The following is a 21,210-nucleotide window of genomic DNA, read 5'->3' on the forward strand; positions in this document are numbered from 1 at the left end:
TGTCTATGTTGCCTGTATGATCAAGAGATGGATGATTTCTCAAGGAATACTAAATAAAAATATTTCTAATATATTCAGTTACAGTATTTCCACACTGCAGGCTTAAGCTCCTGTGTATAAATAGTCTAGAAATGAAGCTGAATAAGAAATCCCTTTCTGAACTTCAATTTTCTTCTCTGCTTTGGCCATGGTGGTGGCCTGAGTTTCTGATTAGATTTTGTTTACCACAACTCCTGCTTGGTGGACAAACCTCCCCCCTTCTTTTTCATACTTCTCTTCTGTGGATGAGTCTTTGAGAATAGTGTTTTCCTTTGTTAGAATGTTTGTACGAAGTCCCCTCTGTTGATTCTCTTCGTACTTGATATTTTTCTGACTGGTACATCCATCAGTGGGGAAGGAAAGAAGGAAGGAAGGAAGGAAGGAAGGAAGGAAGGAAGGAAGGAAGGAAGGAAGGAAGGACCATTTCTCATGGCTCAATCAGTGAACATTTACAAAGTTGAACCTTTCACTTTTGATCAATGAAACAATCAACTAACAGGTTTTTTTTATTATGAAGCAACAAGGCTCACTTCCTCTTGGACTTGGTTCCCCCCCACCACCAAATTGTTGAGATGCAGTTACAACACAAGCAGGCAGGTGAGCAGAGTGGAAACTAGGGGAAGAGATAGGCACAAAAAACCTAAAGCAAACCGAAAAAGTTTGCCACTCCGCTGGTCCACTGGTGAAACCAAGAAGCAAACAGGTTCATAAACTTAGATCCATTCAGAAGAGGTCAGGCATTCTGGCTTTTCCTTTTCTTCCTAGTATTTTCCCATGAGTTCAGGGTTTTCAGATCAACCAAGAGTTGATTCCAGAACAAAGTGCCAACTGGAAGGGAAGGGGGTGACTGGAAGGGAGAGGCTTTCCCACCATTGCTCATGATAGCTAAATTGGAGGGGAGATTTTTCTCTAATCAGAAATGAAGCACGGCATTAGGAAAAACATCATTTTTGGTTCATGACAGGAAAGGTGGGTACAGTCGGTCTTCCTGGTGGGCTGGGGGTGGATAGAAGTTGTCATCATAGAAATGGTTAGTAGGACAACCTGGTCATACAGATTAACCTTAATTGCTGGGCATGCTGAGAAAGAGGGTGGAACTGGATCCTGCCAAGCAAGTTTGGGCCAGACATATTTGTTGCTAATAAGTTAAGGTGATAATTTGCAACCTTTTCAAATCACCTTCTTCAGAATGATAAGGTAATGCTCAGGAATGTTCTGGAAGAGCAGTAGTACTAATTTGAAGACATGCACATGTCTATTCCCTGGCTGAGGAAATGCCATCCAAGCTGGGGACAAAGAATAAAAAAACAACAGGGAGAAAAAAAGACAGAGACAGAATGCATTATTTGTAGAAATATATTATATTGCAGCTCTCTACTATGCTTAATTTTTTTAAATAGCCCCATTCCAAAAGAATTTCTGTTTATCTAAGCACCAAAATCTCCCTTCTCATTGAGGCACGCATAATTTACATATATTATTTCTACTACATTAAATTAGTTTACTTAATATAGCATTTAAAGAAAGGGGTTCAGACCCCAATTTGCAAACTTAACTCTCATCTATTAGTTACTCTTCCCTCATAAGTAATTTATATTTTTATAACCAACAAATTTACATATTCATCTAGATTCCTGTGACTAGGAGGCAGGCCATGATTTTGGAAAAGATAAAGTAGACCTTATCCCATCCATTGTTTTTCAATTGATCATTATCATTTCAGGAAAACAGCTTCCTTTCCCGATGTCAATTTTAAATAACCAAACAAAACCACCCACCCACCATGGAGCCCAGAAAATTGCCTAAACTACACAACTTTAAAGATACGTGAACTTCAACTTCCAGAATTCCCCAGCCAGCATCAAAGCCCACACATCTTAAAACTGCTGAGATTGAGAAACACTTTTCTAAACACTCAAATCTTCTGAGATTCAAACTAGCATGCAAAAAAAAATCACTGACAGCATGAGATTAGCAGCTGGTTCCAAATCCCTTAGGAGGGGGTAACTTAACAATATCCACAACTAAGATGTTTCCAGTCTTTGTGTTCACAAGCAGATGTTAAAGACAAATGTGTGCATATGGTATTACTAGCTAACACAACACTACACTAATATGCACTCAGAATTCTGCCAGATTTTCCCCAATAGTATTTGGTGATGTTTAACAATACCAAGTGAGCTCTCATTCCCCTTCATATCATCCCTGCCTGGCTTTCATTGTCAGGCATATTTGTGCTTACACTGTTAGACTGAATGGAGGGAATTTGACCTGGCAGGTCCAGACCTGGTACAAACCTTGGCATGATGGCATTGTAGGTATGCTATTCACAGGCCAGCTTGCCATCGAAGCTTGAGAGGGCAATGGCAAAAGCCTGCACAGCACAAAGTGGGTAATTGTAGTCCATGGTAAAAACATCATCCGCTACTCGGCCAAACTGCAAGACGATGTATTCAGCTGCAGGAAAGAAAGATGACACCATTGGGTGAGAAGATAAAAAGTTTACCATGGAAACTTTTGGTCCTGTATAGAATGCATCACAGGGCAAAATTGAACAGAGGTGAATGGAGGTGTACTAATATTAATTACTTGACTGAGGCGATCCATTCAACAGTAAAGGTTTATTCAACATCAACTAAGCACAAATCATGACAGAACAGACGGAACAGATGGAACTCCGGTTTGACAGCTGTTTTATATCGGAGCTGTCAAACCAGCATCCAATCAGAATGACGTTAGCTTTCTTAGGCGCCGCCTACATTGACCGACCAATCCTGTCATCGGGTGGAGATGATTGACACCTCACGTTTGCCCAGTCTCAGACATAACAGATTACTACCCCGTTTCTCCCAAAATAAGACCTCCTCGGATAATGAACCCGATCAGGCTTTTGAATGCATGTGCTAAAATAAGCCCTCCCCTGAAAATAAGCCCTTCCCAAAAATATTGCAACACAGCAGCAGTCATGAAGTGACCACACTCACCTCAAAAATAATAAGATCTCCCCGAAAATAAGGCCAAGTGCTTATTTTTTTTGGGAGGGGGTCAAAAGAAAATAAGACCCTGTCTTATTTTCAGGGAAACACATTATTAATAAAGGTGACCAAGGAGATGTTTTCCCCTCCTCTTTTTTTTGTCTGTTTTAGCTTTGTTCGGTTAAAAGGAAAGGCATAAGAGAGCTTGGGAGCATGGATGTCCACGGAGCACAGGATGGCGGCTGCAACAGTGCAACTAAATCTCTACCTGGGTTTTTTATGTGTGTCATAGAGCTGTGATCACACGTCATGATTGGCATCTAAACTTTTCTTCACCACACCCTACAGATACCTTTGGCATGGGAGAATCCTGGATACAGACTCTTATGCCACTATGTACTACGTTCTGCAATATCCAGCCCAAAGAGATTGGCAGAAAACCCACATGAGGCAAATACTGTCATTAGATAATTTGCACAGCAATCAGTTGCACTGAAAAAAAGTCTTCTAATCTGGGATGGGGAAAAGAATTTGGGGAAATAATGCTAAGTCTGTGACCTATTGCCCAAGAGAGGAGGAGGATACAATAGAAAGAGCAATTCCCAGAGCAATAAAAAGAGTTGAATGAAACTCCCATTCTCCCACAACACACATACCTCATCAACAGCCTTGCTGAGTTTCTGGACTATGACACTCAATTTGAAAGTAAGATAATTATTATAACATAACTGCTACAATTGTCAAGACACTGTAATCTGAATCTGATTGCTGTATATTGTCCCTCAAAACAGTATTTGGCTTGTAGTCTGGAATGTAATGCTTCTGAGTGAAAATCTTCTAGCATTACAAATACACAAGCATTGCACAGCTATTTCATCTTCTCCACATTTATGAATAATAGAGTAAGGAAGATTACCTTAAGAGAGATACACAGGGCTTGCTGTCTATGCAAAAGAAACTTAAGTAATTCTTTTTAAAGTCCAGAATGTCCAGATAATGTTTGGAAGCAACTCAAACAGACCCTTCCCTGAGTCACTGAATTTTAAGGAGGAAGAGGAGGAGATGCAGCATGATCAGAACTGCAAGATTGATATCAGCTTCACTATAGGGACCTGATCATGAGATCAATTCCACATGATGGTTAAAACTACTTTTATTAAAACTGGTTATAATAAGAGAAACTTGCAAGAGGGATATGGAAAATGTGCCTTCTCTGATGCAGTGCTTACCATATGGCAAACCCATTCTCATGAATTCTGAATGTCCCTTATCCTGTCAACCTTCTGTAAAGCTTTTAAGACTTGACTTTCCCAGCAGGCATTAAGCGCAGATGAGCTCAGGTGCACTTAATTTAACTGCTATTGTAACCGTTTTTAATTATTTTGGATTGTTGCTGTTTTGGTTCTTAACTTGCGTTAGCCTCCCATATCCCACTTGTGAAATGAACAGCCACATAAATTGTTTTTAGAAAGAAAGAAAGAAAGAAAGAAAGAAAGAAAGAAAGAAAGAAAGAAAGAAAGAAAGAAAGAAAGAAAGGAATGTCCATGGCTTAGGCAGGGCAACTGTGCAATCAAAGACTCACTCCTGGATCTCTTTCTCCAGTAACAATAAAGGTAAAGATTTTCCTGTCCAGTCATGTCTGATTTTGGTGCACGTTCAGTGGTGGAATTCAGCCAGTTCACACCACTTCAGGAGAACCAGTTGTTAACTTTCTGAGGAGTTTGGTGAACTGGTTGTTGGAAGAAATCATTAGGGCAGAGAACCGGTTGTTAATTTATTTGAATCCCACCACTGGGCAGGTTGTTCATATGTCCCCAATGTATGCTCATCTAGGGCACGGTGCTCATCTTGGCCAAGGGAGCCTGCATTGTTCGAACACATTTTCTGTGGTCATGTAGCCAATATGGCTATTCACCAAAGATTCATGGAACTCCTACCAAAGTGGTACCTATTTATCTACTCACATTTGCATGCCTTCGAACTGCTAGGTGGGCAGGAGCTGCGGCAAGGAACAAGACAGTGGTCTCAAATTTTTTTACTACGATTCCATGGGCATGGCTTGGTGGGTGTGGCAGGAAAAGGATACTGCAAAATCTTTATTCCCACCCCACTCTGGGGCCAGCCAGAGGTGGCATTTGCCGATTCTCCGAAATACTCAAAATTTACGCTACCGGTTCTCCAGAACCTTTCATCCCTGGAACGAGAGCTCACCCTGTTGCACAGTGCTAGCATCTCAAACCTGGGCTGTCAACTTTCCAGTTGACAAGCTCAGTGTCTTTAACCCCTGAGGCTGAAGATCATATGCAGCAAAACAAAAATATTGAGTGCATGATGGGACAGAGGACAACCCAGAAGGGTTAGCAATTGACTGGTCATCTGCTGGGCAATGAATGGCTGATGTCTTTTCAACAGAGTTACTAAGCAAGCCCTTTTCTTTTTTCCAGATAAATGGACAAAGAATAAAAACAGGTTTGGGCCCCTTCCAAAAGATGTGCTCTTTTGCCAGACCTGTGTGTGGCCTTCTAAAGGCCTCTCTGATTCCCTGTTTTGATCGTGACTCCCTTTGTATGCAGCGAGAGCAGCAAGAAATCTGTAAAAATAACTGGGGCCCTGAGCAGGTTCTTTCTATCCTGTAATCCTACACCCCCGGATAGTAACATCTCCTGATTGGGCTGGACAGGTGACAAGCAGAGAAGTCACACAGGCTGAAAATTGCTCAGCGGCTGCTGTTTACTGTTCTGATGTAGATTGCAGAGTGTGGCTATGTTCCCAATATATACGCAAAGTGGAAGGAAATGCTATTGGGATAATATTTGATGGTCTTTATGTATCAACATCAAAACAAACACTTTGATTGAGCACCAAAAGAATAAGATAACATAATAAAAACATACAAACTAGGATCTCATTGATCACACAGAACACACCTTTAAATCCCTAGATCCCATTTATGTGAACTCAACCTATTGAGTTCATATCAAGATTAATCCATAGAAAAGACCTGTGTCAATATCATCCATGGGCTTTCACCAGGACAGCACAATGAAGATCAAGTACCTTCGTATAATTAGAATCTGAATGAATGGCTTTTACAAGCAAATAGGTATAGGATTCTTTATTTGGATCAAATCCTTGGCAGATAAACCTTTGGTGTCTTCACTGAAAGAAAAATTTCCACTGGGCACTATTTTTGCCAATGAATATCAATCATGGCTGCCTGACTGAAACTGGACAGTAATGGTGATTGTACGGTAGATACTGGTATATAATCCACCCAGAATTACCCGGTGGTAAAATGGGTGGTCAATACATTTTATAAATAAATATACTTTGTGAGGGATATAAAGCAGGGGTGTCAAACTTGATTTCATTTCAGGGTTGTGTTTGACCTCGTGTGTGTGTGTGTGTGTGTGTGTGTGTGTGTGTGTGTGTGGCCAGCTCCACATCACTCCTGTGGCAGCCCAAGGACTCTGCCAGCGAAAAGTGTGCGGCCCTCCCAAGCTCCATTTTCACTGGCAGAGTGTTGCAGGAGGCTGTGACAGCCACAAATGGAGCTCAACGGCCCATTTTCACTGGCAGAAGCACCGCAGGCCGGTCCTTCACTGTTTCCAGGGTGATCCCGTGGGCCAGATCTAAGTACCCTGTGGGCCAAATTCAGCCCCTGGGCCTTGAGCTTGCCACCCCTGGTATATAGGATCATCCTTATACCTCGCCAGACACTCTACTCATATTTGCTTTTTTTAAAAAAGCACACATAGTTGTTAATTTTGTGAGGTGAATCTGGAGGTTTATGTCTATACTTTTTACGTAATTTCTTTTACAGGAATGTATTCTATTTACTAAGTAATACCTATTAACTTTCAATACAGTTTCACTTTTCCTGACAGCCGTGGATCTAAACAAACTTCTCTTCTCTGTTTTATACCTTCATAGAATGGAATGGAGGTTAAAAGTCAGAAGCTTCTGCAGAACCACGGGCTCTGCAATTCCCATCTTTTCATCCTGAGATTAGAGATAACATACTTGTTATCTCTGAGGGCTGTCCATAGTTCAACAGAAAAATCTGTGAATGGCCCCATGTGGTCAGCAACAGAACGTGTACGACTTGGTTTGAAACTCTGTATACATATTCCTCTTGAGGATATTTTCTTGGGAAAAAATAAAACTAAAGGACAAACCTGAAAAAGGGAGAAATCGAAAGAACTTTATAAAGTTTTTTAAAAATTGATCGTTCATGTTAATGACTTTGATTTACAAAGAAAAATTCAAGACCAAAACAAAAAAGTTAAGGAAATATAAAGGGCAGCTTTCTGCCATAAAGGACTGTCCTTTATAATAATGGATACGGGGTCACTGAATTCTTGACTGGCAAAGAATGTACCAGTAACATTCTTTGGCATTTTGCCATCCTCAACATATTTCTGACCACCAGGAAATTTAGAGAAGTTTTCTTGAATCAGAGATTACAAATCAAGTGCAGTAAATTCTCAAATTATGCCCTTTCAACTGTTCTGGGTGTATCTTATCCAATTCTGGAAGTTTGTGACTTTTTGAGAAACACCTGGCATATTCTTTAACGTTTACCAGGGTTATATGAGTTTATGCTCAAATGTGTGGAGGATACTGCAAGTGAGCAAAAGAAAATAAAGCTTCCTTTTTGGATGGCTCAAACCATTCAAAACATTACTCCAGCCAGCCTCTTATAATGCTCCCTCTAGTGGACTGTTACTATATTCCATACCCTACTATCCAGGACAATTGATATTTTTTTTGTTCAGACCTGATTAAAAAATTCACCTCATGTCCTGGAATCACGATAAATTATAGATTTCACAGAAGCCATTCTGAATCACCATTTGGAAATTGAGCGTTCTGATGCAATATGAAAAAAACGTATTCCGAAACAAATATGTCTAAGAGATTTCTTTGATGGTGCTCTAAGCCAGTGATGGCGAACCTTTTCAACACCGAGTGCTGAAAAGGTTGCGTGGAAACGTCGCATGCGTGCATGCTCGTCAGGGCCACACTCAGGAAAAGACAAACTTCCTGGTTCTAGTGGCACATGCGCCCAATGATCAGCTGGCTGCCGCGCAAGCGCAGGCCTGTTTTCAGCACTGCCGCAAAGGCGAAGGGATCACGCTCTGGAAAAGCCAAACTTCTGGGTTCTGCTATGCATGCGCACCCTACAATCAGCTGGCCAGCACGCATGCGCACAAAGGTTTTTGGCATTGCCGTGTGCACGGACAGCTGATTGTCGTGTGCACGTGCATGCCAGAAACCCAGAAGACAAACAGGGAAGGCTGTGCATGCCAGGCGTCATGGTTTCGTGTGCCACTTTGGGCATGCATGGCATAGGTTTGCCATCACAGCTGCAAGCACTCTAAATACCATAACCAGGTTCAAGAGAACAAACAGCCTTATATCTCTTGAGACATACTCAGACTGAAATTATCCTAAGAGAGTGGTTCTCAACCTGTGGCCCCTGGGCCCCTGGAAGGGGGGGCAATGTATCACAGGGGGTGCTCAAAGACGTAAAAGAATGTTATGATTTAAATCTTGAGTTCAATTGTGGGCGTTGGTCATCATGATTCCACAAAAAATATTTAAAGGGGGTCTGTGGGGAAGAAAAGGTTGAGAACCATTATCCCAAGCAGTTAGAGGACTAATCTCCAAGATCTGCTTTGGTTTTGATTTGAGATATTCATTTATTTACTCTTCAACAGTTACCGAAAGCATTTCATGTAGCCACCTGCATATAGAAAACTGAAAAAAAAATGTGATTGTGGAGATCTTCATCATCTCTGATTCAGGCATCTTGCTAAAGTTAAACAGATTAGGGACTGGCCAGCACTTGAATGGGAGACCCCAATGAATTCCTTTAAATGTTGACTAGACTTTTGTGATGAAAATAAAAAAGGTGGACAAAATGGAAAAGAAATGCACGAATTGTTTTTCAATTAGATCTTAGAAACAACTGCTTTTTTTATAGATGCAGTTTCAAAGGATCCCATGCAGTGGTGGGATTTAAAAAAAATACTACCGGTTCTGTGGGTGTGGCTTGGTGGGTGTGGCAGGGGAAGGATACTGTAAAATCTTCGTTTCCTCCCCACTCCAGGAGAAGGTTACTGCAAAATCCCCATTCTCTCCTGATCAGCTGGGACTTGAGAGGCAGAGAATAGAATAAACGGGGCCAGTCAGAGGTGGTATTTACCGGTTCTCTGAACTATTCAAAATTTCCGCTACTGGTTCTCCAGAACTGGTTGGAACCTGCTGAATACCACCTCTGCTCCCATGTCTCAGATTGTATGCATATCAGTTTGGTACAGTGGTGGGTATCAAATTTTGTTGGAACCTCTTCTGTAGGTGTGGCCTGCTTTGTGGGAGCGGCTTGCCGGCCATGTGACCTGGTGGGAGTGGCTTGCCAGCCATATGACCGGGTCGGCATGGTACAACTTGTAAAACGTGGTGAAACTCATTTAACAACCCTCTTGCTTAGCAACCAAAATGTTGGCTCAGGAACTCTGGCATTGAAGTGTGCAGGTCTTAAAGCTGTCAAGTTACAAGACTCTTGCACCCCTAACCATTTAGAAAAAAACCCAGGGGTGTTCAAACTTGACAGCTTTAAGACTTGTGGATTTCAACTCCCATAATTCCTTCTCCAGTCATGTTGGCTCAGGAACTCTGGCATTGAAGTGTGCAAGTCTTAAAGCTGTCAAGTTATAAGACCCTTGCACCCTTTACCCTTTAGAAAAAAAACCCAGGGGTGTTCAAACTTGACAGCTTTAAGACTTGTGGACTTCAACTCCCAGAATTCCTCCTCTCACTCTTCATCTTGATGATGTGCGGACGGATGGATGCAGGGGTGGGGGTGGGGAAGCTGGAACCATTTCTAAACGGCACTGTAGATTTGTGGAACCTCTTCTATAGAAGAGGTTAGAACTGGCAGGAACCCACCCCTGGTTTGGTATAATTCTGAGCATGCCATCATAAGTCAAGGTTCCACTTTAAAAGTCAAGGCAAACATTTAAAGCTAACTTTGTAGATTCAGCAAAGAACTGCGGATTAGTTCACATATCCCATTGAGCCAAATGTTATGTTTTGAGTGCATTTTGTGAACCCAGCCAATTATGGTTTTCTCAACAAATCAGGGTTAAACAATCATGGCTTTGAGTCCAATCTTGTCTGGCAGAATAAAAGAAAACACTGGTCTGGTTACTCTGCTCCAAATTTTGATTGGATTCTTGTTCTCAGTAATGGACCAAATCCCAACCCAAGGGTATGTGCAAACAGCACATCTTCTGACAAACCTGGTTTCACTTACATAGGATTTCTGAGAGTAACTGGAGTGGAATTTTCATTGGAACCATGCTGGGGGAAATAGAGATAAATGTATCCTCCTGCTAGGTAAATCTTAATTTCAATACTGTTTGCATGGTATCTGTTTCAGTATTTGAAATTGTATATGTTAATTAATTATGAGAACCAGTTTAGAAATTGGGAGACTGTGAGTTGTAGTCCTGCCTTAGTGACAAAGCTAACTGAGTGAACTTGGTCCAGTCATTTCTCTCAACCCTAAGCATTGTGGCCTGCCAGCAGACAGTGAGAGGTTGGGGAGGAACATGGGCCAGTCCTGGAGTCTGGGGAAGGCTTTGATAAGGGCTCTGTATCCGAGGCAGAGAGGGGGCCAGAGATGTATGTCAGTTATCAGCTGCCTTCAGAGGCAGACATCAGTGAGGCAGACTGTTAGATACTAGCTTCAGCTATAGTGGTTTCCATCAAGGTCCTCTGTTCCGGTGGGAACAGAGGCTTAATCTCATTGGTCGAAGGGTCTGACAGCTCCCTATAAAAGGGCTGCTGTCAGACTCAACCTTCGCTGGATTGTTCATAGTTGCTACTGAGTTAATAAAGAGCTGTTGTTACCGTTAGCCTGTGTGTGCCTTTCCATTACCCGATTCAACATTAGTGAAGAAGGTGGGATTGGAAAGTAACTAGGCGAACCAAAAAGAGAGTAGCAATCCAGCAAGTAGATCCAGCCCGGAGCTCAGCGCGGCTTCGAGCAGCCATTTTTAAGCGGCAAACTCAAAATGCCCTCAGAACACAAAATGGCTATACACACCCCACCGACTCCATATGACCCAAACACTGAGCACTGGGACTCGTATATGCTGAGGTTCGACTGCTTTCTTGAAGCCAATGACCTCATGGGCCTTTCTGAAGGCCGCAAGAAGAACATGTTCCTTGGTTATTGTGGACGGGAAGTGTTTGAAACTGCCAAAGACCTGTCAGAACCAATGCCACTACAATCAGTCACTTGGTCCGTTCTCCAGCAGATACTGAGGACTCACTACGCTCCCAAGCTGTCGAAGCACATCCGCCGGCACGAATTTAATATTCGCAACCAAAAGGAAGGCAAATCAATCAAGGAGTACGTTGCGGCACTATGAAAGGCTGCAGCATACTGCAACTTCTGAGACCTTGATGAGCTTATTCTTGGCCACATCATATGCGGTGGAAATTTGATCTGGAAATTGACAAGCTCGTAGGCCAGGGAATCCTAGAGCCAGTTGATCATGCACACTGGGAGGCCCCTATAGTGACACCTGTCAAATCTGACGGGTCTATCCACATCTGTGTGGACTACAATGCACAATCAATAAAGCGTTGCAACAAAGCACTTATCCTGTACCCATTGTACAGCATTTACTACATTCTTTAGGCCCCCGAAAAATATTCGCTAAATTAGACATGACGCAGGCATACCAACAATTGCCTGTAGATGGCGCTACAGCGGAGGCCCAAACCATTGTGACGCACAGGGGTGCATTCAAATGTAACCGCCTGCAATTTGGTGTTAGTATCGCCCCAGGACTGTTCCAAAGCGTCATGGAATGGCTTTTGCAGGGTATTCCAGGAGTCATCTCCTATTTTGATGACATCTTGGTATCGGCTGCAAATGAGGTGCAACTTTTCAAAAGTTTGCGAACTGTTTTGACCAGAATTCGACACAAAGGCCTCAGTCTCAAAAAAGAAAAATGCCAAATCAACATGCCAAGGGTTGAATTCTTAAGGTACCTAATCGATGGATCTGGGATTCACCCAACCACTAAAAAAAATCAAGCAATCCAGGACGCTCCTACACCTCGCAATCAAAATGAGCTGCAGGCGTTCCTCAGGCTCCTTAATTTCTACAGCATCTTTCTTGAACAGAAAGCCACTGTTGCTGAGCCTTTACATCGTCTCCTGGCAAAGAATGTGAAGTGGTCCTGGGGCAGAGCCGAGGCTGCCACATTTGCCATGGTAAAAAGATTTCTCTCAGAAGACACATTCCTGGTGCAGTACAGCCAGACCCTGCCACTGGTACTGACCTGTGACGATTCTCCGTTTGACGTCGGGGCCGTCCTCAGCCACCGCATGCCCAATGGAACCGAGGCTCCCATAGCCTTTTACTCTAGGACCTTGTCCACTTCCGAGCGGAACTACAGCCTGCTGGACCATGAGGCTTTGGCTGCAGTGGCCAGAGTAAAAAGGTTCCATGAGTACCTATACAGCCGTGATTTCGAACTAATTACGGATCACAAACTGCTACTGGGCTTGCTTGCTGAGGACCGACTCACTCCTGTGTCATTATCACCGCAGATGACCAGATGGACCATGTTCTTAGCTGCCTACTCCTACCATCTCATCCATCGACCTGGCTCCACTTTGAGGCATGCCAACGCTTTGAGCCACTGCCCGCTGCCAGAAATTCTTGCTGATCCTACCCCCGAGACACCTGTTCTTCTCATTGACTGCTTAGATGCTGGTCCTGTCTCGTCTAGTGACGTTGCCCGTCACTCTGCAAAAGACTCCACCATCAAACAGATTTTGAACTGGGTGTGGAGGGGGTGGGCCTAGGGGCCTGTTGGGTCTGATTTGAAAATGTACCATTGTAAGCATGACGAATTGTCTGTTGTTAATGGCTGTTTGCTGTGGGGGGGACCAGGTCGTTGTTCCACCCAAACTGTGCATTGCAGTATTAGAGGCTTTACACATAGGGCATCCTGGAATTGTCAGGATGAAGTCTCTGGTCAGGAGTTACGTGTGGTGGCCTAACATGGACAGGGAGATAGAAGAATGGGTGCTTACCTGCACACCGTGCCAGCTCCCCCAGAGGTGCCCGCTAAGGAGTGGGAGCGACCTCAAGCAGAGTGGTCTAGGGTGCACATTGATTTTGCTGGCCCAGTTCATGGCCAGACTTTCCTTGTAGTTGTGGACACCTACTCGAAATGGCTAGAGGTAGCCTGATGACCCCCACTACAGCAGAAGCAGTCATCAAGGTACTGCGGAGACTTCTCTCCACGCACGGCCTGCCCGACGTCCTGGTCTCTGACAACAGGCCCCAATTCACAGCCATGCAATTTAAGACCTTCTTAGCAGCATAGGGAATCAGGCATACCCTGGTCACACCATTCCATCTGGCCTCCAATGGTCAGGCGGAGAGAATGGTGAGATATGCAAAAGAGGACCTATCTAGGATGGGCCTGGGTGATTGGCAAACATGGGTTGACCACTATTTGCTAATTCAGCACATCACACCCAATGCCACTACAGGGAGAAGCCCCTCTGAACTTCTCATGGGTCGCCAGCTAAAGTCCTACTTAGACCGGCTACACCCAAACTATTCTGCCGCATCGCCCCCTGACTCCACAAGCAAAATTCAGAACTTTAGCATAGGGGATTCAGTTTACGCCCACAACTATGCCAGAGGAACTCTGTGGATTCCTGCCACAGTGATAGGCATCATCGGGTCTCGCTCTTATCGCGTAGAGCTCAAGGATGGTTGGAATTGGAGAAGGCACATTGACGAACTCCGTGGCTGCCTCTCCAACTCCACTCTTAGGCAGCCAGAGGTAACTCCTGCTTGAGTTAACCAAAGCCCTACTCAAAAGGAGCACGAAGTTACTCCTTCCATAGCCAACTCAAACCCAAAGTCACCGGGATACTTAGCTTCTTGTGTTGCAGGCCTGCAGCGAGCTCCGAGCAAACCGGCTCTAGAAGCTCCAGCCACAGCCTGTGAAAGGTCCAGGAGCTTCCACCAAGTGGAGCTGCAGAGCAAACAGGTCCATCCGACCTGTCCGAAGAACACCCTCCAACTGAACTGCACAGGTCAGGCAGAGCTACCAAAAAGCCCGCCTACCTGCATGACTATGAGACCTGTAGGATTACTCCATCTAAGAGGGGAGGGGTGTTAGATACCAGTGATGTGCAGTGAGGTTTATGGCTGGTGAGGCACTGACACAGGGGTTTCAAATTTTTTTAGACTTGTGGACTTCAACTCCCAGAATTCCACAGCCAGGCATGCTCAGTTCTGATTTAAAGTGACAGCATTTGTTTTTCTCCTTTGTGAAAAAGTTTTCCTTCATTCTTTTTCTTCTCCCCCCTCCTTCCTCCCTCTCTCCCTCCCTCCCCCCTCTCTCAAACAGACACACACACACAGAGAAGTTGGATCCCTCTCTCACTCACTCAATCTCACACAAACACAGAAGTTGGATTGGATATATTTTCCAATGGCTTGAAAGCAGCTCCTCTGCCATACCCCCCCCCATTCCCCTGCTACCTTCCGATCCGAGCCTTTGATTGCAGGTAGAGCTATGTTGCCTTTTCAAACTTGTAATCAATGAAGCTGGGCTTATATACTTTTATCCAGGTGTGTGTGTGTGTGTGTGTGTGTGTGTGTGTGTGTGTGTGTGTGTGTGTGTAAAGGCAACATAGCTCTGCATGCAATCACGTTCCTTTTTCCAACTGTTTCAGAGAGGATTTCAACTCTGCTCTTGCCTGCCATCATGAAAAGAAAAAAAATGTAAAAGGAAAAAGACAAGAGTTGAAGGCTGAGCTAGTTGCTGACAGAGTCACCATGTAGATGACTCTGCTTAACTGTTTTAAAAAGCCTCTAAAAAATGCCCTCTATAGGAGGCAGGAGAACGATGTGCCTCATTACTTCAGGAATTTTTTGGCTTTTAACCCTTGCTTAGCTCTGCTCGAGTGATCATAAAGTCAGACTAGATGAGGCACCTCATTCTCCCGCCTCCTCCTGTAGTTTTTTAGTGGCTTTTTTAAACAGTTAAGCACTAAGCAGAGTCATCCACTGTGACTCTAGCAGCAACTAGCTCAGCCTGTTTCCTTTTACATTTTTTTTCTTTTCATGATGACAGTGGTGAGGCTCTGCCTCCCCTGCCTCCCCTGACTGCACGTCCCTGTTAGATACTAGCTTCAGCTATAGTGGTTTCCACGAGGGTCCTCTGTTCCGGCGGGAACAGAGGTTTAATCCCATTGATCGAAGGGTCTGACAGCTCCCTATGCTGTCAGACTCAACCTTCGCTGGATTGTACATAGTTGCTACTGAGTTAATAAAGAGCTGTTGTTACTGTTAGCCTGTGTGTGCCTTTCCATTAACCGATTCAACACAGATGAACAGCTGGAACCTGTTCCCAGGGAGAACAGTTACTTGGGAGTAAGGCCACAGGTGGACAATGAATGGCCCCTCCCAGACGAAATAAAAGAGGAGCAAAAGAGGAGTGGAGTTTGCAGGAGACAATTAATTCGCTTAATTGGTTGGTGACTCTCCGAGACTCCTTGCCAAGTTTTGCAGATATCAGCCTGGCAGCTCTCCAAGCCAGTTAAGGTCTGTGACTGTAAATCCTTCCTTGAAAGACTTTGTTGGATGTGAATGAGCAGAGTTCACAGTAAATTAATAAAAGGGATTTTTGTCGGCGCAAGGAGTTTGCTTCATGCTCTTGGTCAGAACACTAAAAAGGAGGCAATGGCAAACCACTCCTGAAAAACCTACAGAAGCTGAAGCAGTTTTTCTAGCCACTAACAATCAGTGTTGACTTGAAGACAAGAACATACAAAATTAACCATACCTATCTTACACCATATCTAATTTGTTCCCATCTATGACACGAAAGGGTGATCCATTCACATGGAGGAAACACAGACACATATAAACTCTTTTCCCTATTCCACTGTTAGATTTAGTCGCGGAGGCCCTAAGATTGGAGGCCTTTTGATATAAAGTTATACCAGAAGGTCTCAGTAAGGTTGTGTACTGAAACAGGACATTGGGTTGCCACAAAAGCATTGGAAACATCTAATTATTTCATAGCAAGGCATTTAAAGAGACAAATACAAATTAGCTTCAAATGAAGGTACAGTATATACTGATTAGATGCTTATTGTTTGTCTTGATCTTTCTCACAGATTATAACAGTATATCCTGGAAACAATACCTGAATTTTTGAAACAACAATAACAATCCCCCCACCCCTGAAAAACCAAAACCTACCCTGAAATTTTGTGAGGCCCTGCAAATTGTGAAGCCCTAAGCCAGTGGTTCCCAAACTTGGCAACTTTAAGACTTGTGGACTTCAACTCCCAGAGTTGCTCTGCTGGCTGGAGAATTCTGGGAGTTGAAGTCCACAAGTCTTACAGTTGCCAAGTTTGGGAACCACTGCCCTAAGCTATACCTTGTTTTGCTTAGGTTTAAATCTGGCACCGCCCTACTCCGTAGTTGTATCCCAACTTCTGGGATAAACTTTGATCTAATATGTCTCCCTTGAACAAGTAGGAAGCTAACCACCTCCACCAAATTAATTATGCGGGTCCTGCCAATGTCCCTATTAGGAGGAAAGACTGTCATGGGTAATTCATTAGCATCAGACTAATCTTTCCCATCCATACTGTTTGGATACCTGATAAACACGTATTGATTAGATAATTTCCATCAAGGGAAGAAGATGTCTAATTTAATGAAAAGATGGACTAGGGGAGACATGATAGCAGTGTTCCAATATCTCAGGGGTTGCCACAAAGAAGAAGGAGTCAAACTATTCTCCAAGGCACCTGAGGGTAGAACAAGAAGCAATGGGTGGAAACTAATCAAGGAGAGAAGCAACTTAGATCTGAGGGGAAATTTCCTGACAGTTAGAACAATTAATCAGTGGAACAGCTTGCCTCAAGAAGTTGTGAATGCCCCAACACTGGAAGTCTTTAAGAAGATGTTGGATAGCCATTTGTCTGAAACGGTATAGGGTTTTTCTGCTTAGGCAGGGGGTTGGACTAGAAGACCTCCAAGGTCCCTTCCAACTCTGCTATTGTATTGTAAGAGAGAGAAATGCAAATGAAACTTCAAAATGGAACTTAAAAAAAAAAAAAGGTAGATCCAGCCCAGGAATTTAATTTGCTGGGAAATACTTCCAAACTTTGGGCACTTTACCGATCACAAAGCATCCATTGGGCAACACAATTCGGTGGCCCATTCCAGCATGCAACTCCAGGATTTCATTTTGATTTCCTTGCTTATTTCCTTTTTGAATGGACAATGCAGCACAATGCCCACTCTGACTCTGAATTTGCAAAAGTTCCCCTACCTTAGCCATGGGTCTAACTAGCAGCAGCTTTTCAGTCAGCACAAATGTAGAAATTTAAAAAAAAAAAACAAAACTCCACAGCCCCACAATACTTACGGTCCTCATTGTGCACAATCTGGAAGTTCTTAACCGAAGCATGTGTAACTCTTCCATGGAAGTTCAGCACGTAAGACTGAGTTTCATCGTTCCATACAGGGACTTTGTTATGCAGCTCAATTAAGCTGTCCATTATCTTATTTTGCCATCTCATGAGTAATCCATCATTATCCTAGGAAATTGTGAGAAAAAGCATTACCACAAGTAATTCAAAAATATATCTTCTTAAATATTTATTTGGTTATATTTGCATGAAGAAATAATACATGTACATACAATTGATACTCACGGTGTACATCACAAGAAGTCCTCTAATATTTTTGAGCATAATTACAGTGACATCTTAGCCTTGCTCCTCTTAAAAGTTGTGCCGCGAAACCTGATATTAATATACTAAGTATGCACATACTTGTTCCTCCAGGTTTCACGAGTGGAGTTCAAGGGAGCTTGAGAAGGATAATATCCACATATAAATTATATATCAAAGCTTGCAATCCTTTGCTTAGCTTTTGACAACCTGGTGCATATTGACTAGGAATGTTGCAGTGCCAACTCAGTTGGAGGTCACAGATCAAGAAAGATGACCTTTCCTCAGATTTCAGAATCAATGTTTTCTGTGCTATGAATGTTTTGAAGAAAGAATTATGTGCATAGTGATTTCTTCATGTATTCCATTTTTCATCCAAAGCCCTGAGATAATCATTTTATTTTAAACTATATATATGAGGTTTATTCTTTGGAAGGAGCTGGCCAAACAGGGATTTGAAGATATATCTTCATATCAAGCTAGATGACATAATAAGGGCTTATATAGTGTTTGATTCACTCATTCTTGTTTTGTCAATGGAAACACTTCACCATTTATATTTATATTATATTGTTGGTTGAGATCCTTAGCTGCAGAGCATTTTCCTGCAACTTAATGCTTTCTATACGTATTAATATACAACTTTTAATGCTTTCCAACCATGATGGGAATTGCTATTCCGCACACCTGGATGATGCCAAGTTTAGGAAGATTGTTTTTGAAATAAAGCCTTGGAAACACCCTTATATCTCCTATTCTAAAAGAAAGTCCTGTATTTTATATTTTTGCTGACACAAAATTTCATGGCAAAAATGCAGCACTCTTTGTGATTAAGCGCCTCTCTGCACACTTGGATATTTTATTTTATTAAGCATGAAAAGCAGAACATCAGAGAAATGGCAACTTGATGTCTACAAACATTGGGATTACTTAGAAGTAATGAAACCTTGTATGAAGGTTTATGTGTAACTTACATTTCGGGGACGGATTGGCACCCTTTCATTATCAGAATCCATTCCAGGAATGACCACTGTCATTTTTCGAGGTCCTTTGAAACCTAATACATTTGTCTCCTGAAATAGAAATACCACAACATTCATAACTGAGTTGCCATCATGTATCTCCACATCATGATCAACTTCAGCTGATCCTTAACAGTTTAAAGTCATTTTTCTGCTAGCCTGAAGCCTTACATTGCACATGTCTCAGTAGTTCTAAAACCCAAAATTGAGTATCCCAGCACATATATGGAAGCAAAGAGAAAAAGAAGGAATTTAATAAGGAAGGGAACGTGTCACACCTGCCCCTGCCAATCTGCTTCCTTATCTCATCTCCTTCTCCTCCTCAACCTTTGATGCTGCTTTCCCCAACTCTCTACCACTGGGAGGTAGCTGCTTTCACCACTAGGGAATGCTGTGAAAATCCTGCCCTGTTGGTGCCCCAGAAAAGATGCTTGTGGAATGGTGTGAAACGCAGTCTCTACTTTTCAGAGACACAGGCGGTGTTATAAGGCGGATGTCTTTCTCCCCTGACCAGAGGACTTAAAATTTTCCATTCATTTCTTCCTGCCTCAAATCCCTGAAGAATCATTGATGAAAACTCTCAACCAACACGTATGTCTTGAACTATTAGTTTGATAGAATCTACTACATTGTAATAAAGTGGCAATATGGCCTACTTAAGTGGAACAGAGTGGTTCAAGAAATATGCAGGTATAAAATTTAACTAACATAATACATTCCCTGACCACCTAAATTAAATTGTTTCTTTGCAGATGACAATTCCCTTAGTGAAAAAAATTAAATTATTCCTAACCACAACATATAGAACAGACATTCTTTCTTTTCTTCATATCGTAGTATACTTTTACTGGCATTTGGATCAAGCTATAGAGCTGTCAGGGATGATTTTTGCAGTGAATGGAAAATTCTTAAAATTCCTTGGTACTGATAAGCAACCTGCCATCTTGGTATGGATTAGTCTAGTGGCTGCCTATTAAATAGAAGTTTAATGGGGAAATAGTTCACAGAATGGTTCCTTACATAAATAACAGCTGCAAGCTCCTGGCGTACATTGGACCAGTCAGCATTTGCTCTGTCTGGATTTACACCGTTGTCAAACACCGAGAATCGAGTACCCATTAAATTGGATCTAAAAGAAAAGATGGAAATCAGGCCAGTAGGACAAAAAAAGGGGCAAAAGTTGCACAACACCACACTTCAGTCTGAACAAGTATCGTTTCTTTGGAATGTCATTTTACATTATATGCTGAAGTAGCTCCAACAAATCTATTAAGTTTTCAGGATGAGATAGAAGAAGGGAATGGAAAGGTCACTCAATCAGGGCCTCTGCTACATTTCTCAACCCTGGGCCTATGAAATGGTGACATGCATGCCTCTCCCTTTTCCTTGGCTAAAACCTGCCTGACCACTGTTTCCTCTCTGGCCCCAGGGATGATCTCTGTTACAATCTGATAGCGAGATCTGTCTGGTTTGTTAGTTTATGCACTAGCTTGATTATCATTTTGGATCTAAGAAATCCTGAGTTATGACCTGAGACAATACAGTACAATAGCAGAGTTGGAAGGGACCTTGGAGGTCTTCTAGTCCAACCCCCTGCCTAGGCAGGAAACCCTATACCGTTTCAGACAAATGGCTAGCCAACATCTTCTTAAAGATTTCCAGTGTTGGGGCATTCACAACTTCTTGAGGCAAGCTGTTCCACTGATTAATTGTTCTAACTGTCAGGAAATTTCTCCTCAGTTCTAAGTTGCTTCTCTCCTTGATTAGTTTCCACCCATTGCTTCTTGTTCTGCCCTCAGGTGCTTTGGAGAATAGTTTGACACCCTCTTCTTTGTGGCAACCCCTGAGATATTGGAACACTGCTATCATGTCTCCTCTAGTCCTTCTTTTCATTAAACTAGACATACCCAGTTCCTGCAACCGTTCTTTGTATGTTTTAGCCTCCAGTCCCCTAATCATCTTTGTTGCTCTTCTCTGCACTCTTTCTAGAGTCTCCACATCTTTTCTACATTGTGGTGACCAAAACTGAATGCAGTATTCCAAGTGTGACCTTACCAAGGCATTATAAAGTGGTATTTTTTTTGTTTTTTTATTTTATCAATTTCATATATACATTCACAATTATATGATTTCATAACTGTTATTAATAATATGTATTTATAACAATTTCCCCCTACAGTTGACAATATACTTGAAGATTGCTTTCTTAACATCCCATAGATCCATCCTATCTTACAACGGTCCTACTTCTTCTTCCCTCCCTCCTTCCCCTTCCCTCCTTCTCTCCTTCCTTCCCTCCTTCCTTCCTTCCCTCCTTCCTTTCCCCCTTCATTTCCTCCTTCCTTCCCCCTTCCTTCTCTCCT

General features: G+C 42.7%; 1 protein-coding gene across 1 annotated transcript in view; it reads right to left on the reverse strand.

The window, feature by feature from the left end:
* Positions 1-214: 214 nt before the first annotated feature.
* The window catches only part of TULP1 (TUB like protein 1), a 42,370-nt gene continuing 21,374 nt past the window's right edge, over positions 215-21,210 (reverse strand). The window contains exons 8-12 of the mRNA XM_087719899.1: positions 19,868-19,976; positions 18,800-18,898; positions 17,519-17,690; positions 2,337-2,496; positions 215-1,325 (exon numbers count right to left, since the gene is read on the reverse strand). Of these exons, the coding sequence (XP_087576025.1) occupies positions 2,363-2,496; positions 17,519-17,690; positions 18,800-18,898; positions 19,868-19,976 (514 nt within the window). The 3' untranslated portion in view covers positions 215-1,325; positions 2,337-2,362. The remainder of the gene's footprint in view (positions 1,326-2,336; positions 2,497-17,518; positions 17,691-18,799; positions 18,899-19,867; positions 19,977-21,210) is intronic.

This window comes from Thamnophis sirtalis, unplaced genomic scaffold, assembly GCF_051295495.1.
Source record: "Thamnophis sirtalis isolate CommonGarterSnake01/CBP01778 unplaced genomic scaffold, rThaSir2_p1.2 scaffold_7, whole genome shotgun sequence".
Classification (NCBI taxonomy): Eukaryota; Metazoa; Chordata; class Lepidosauria; order Squamata; family Natricidae; genus Thamnophis; species Thamnophis sirtalis.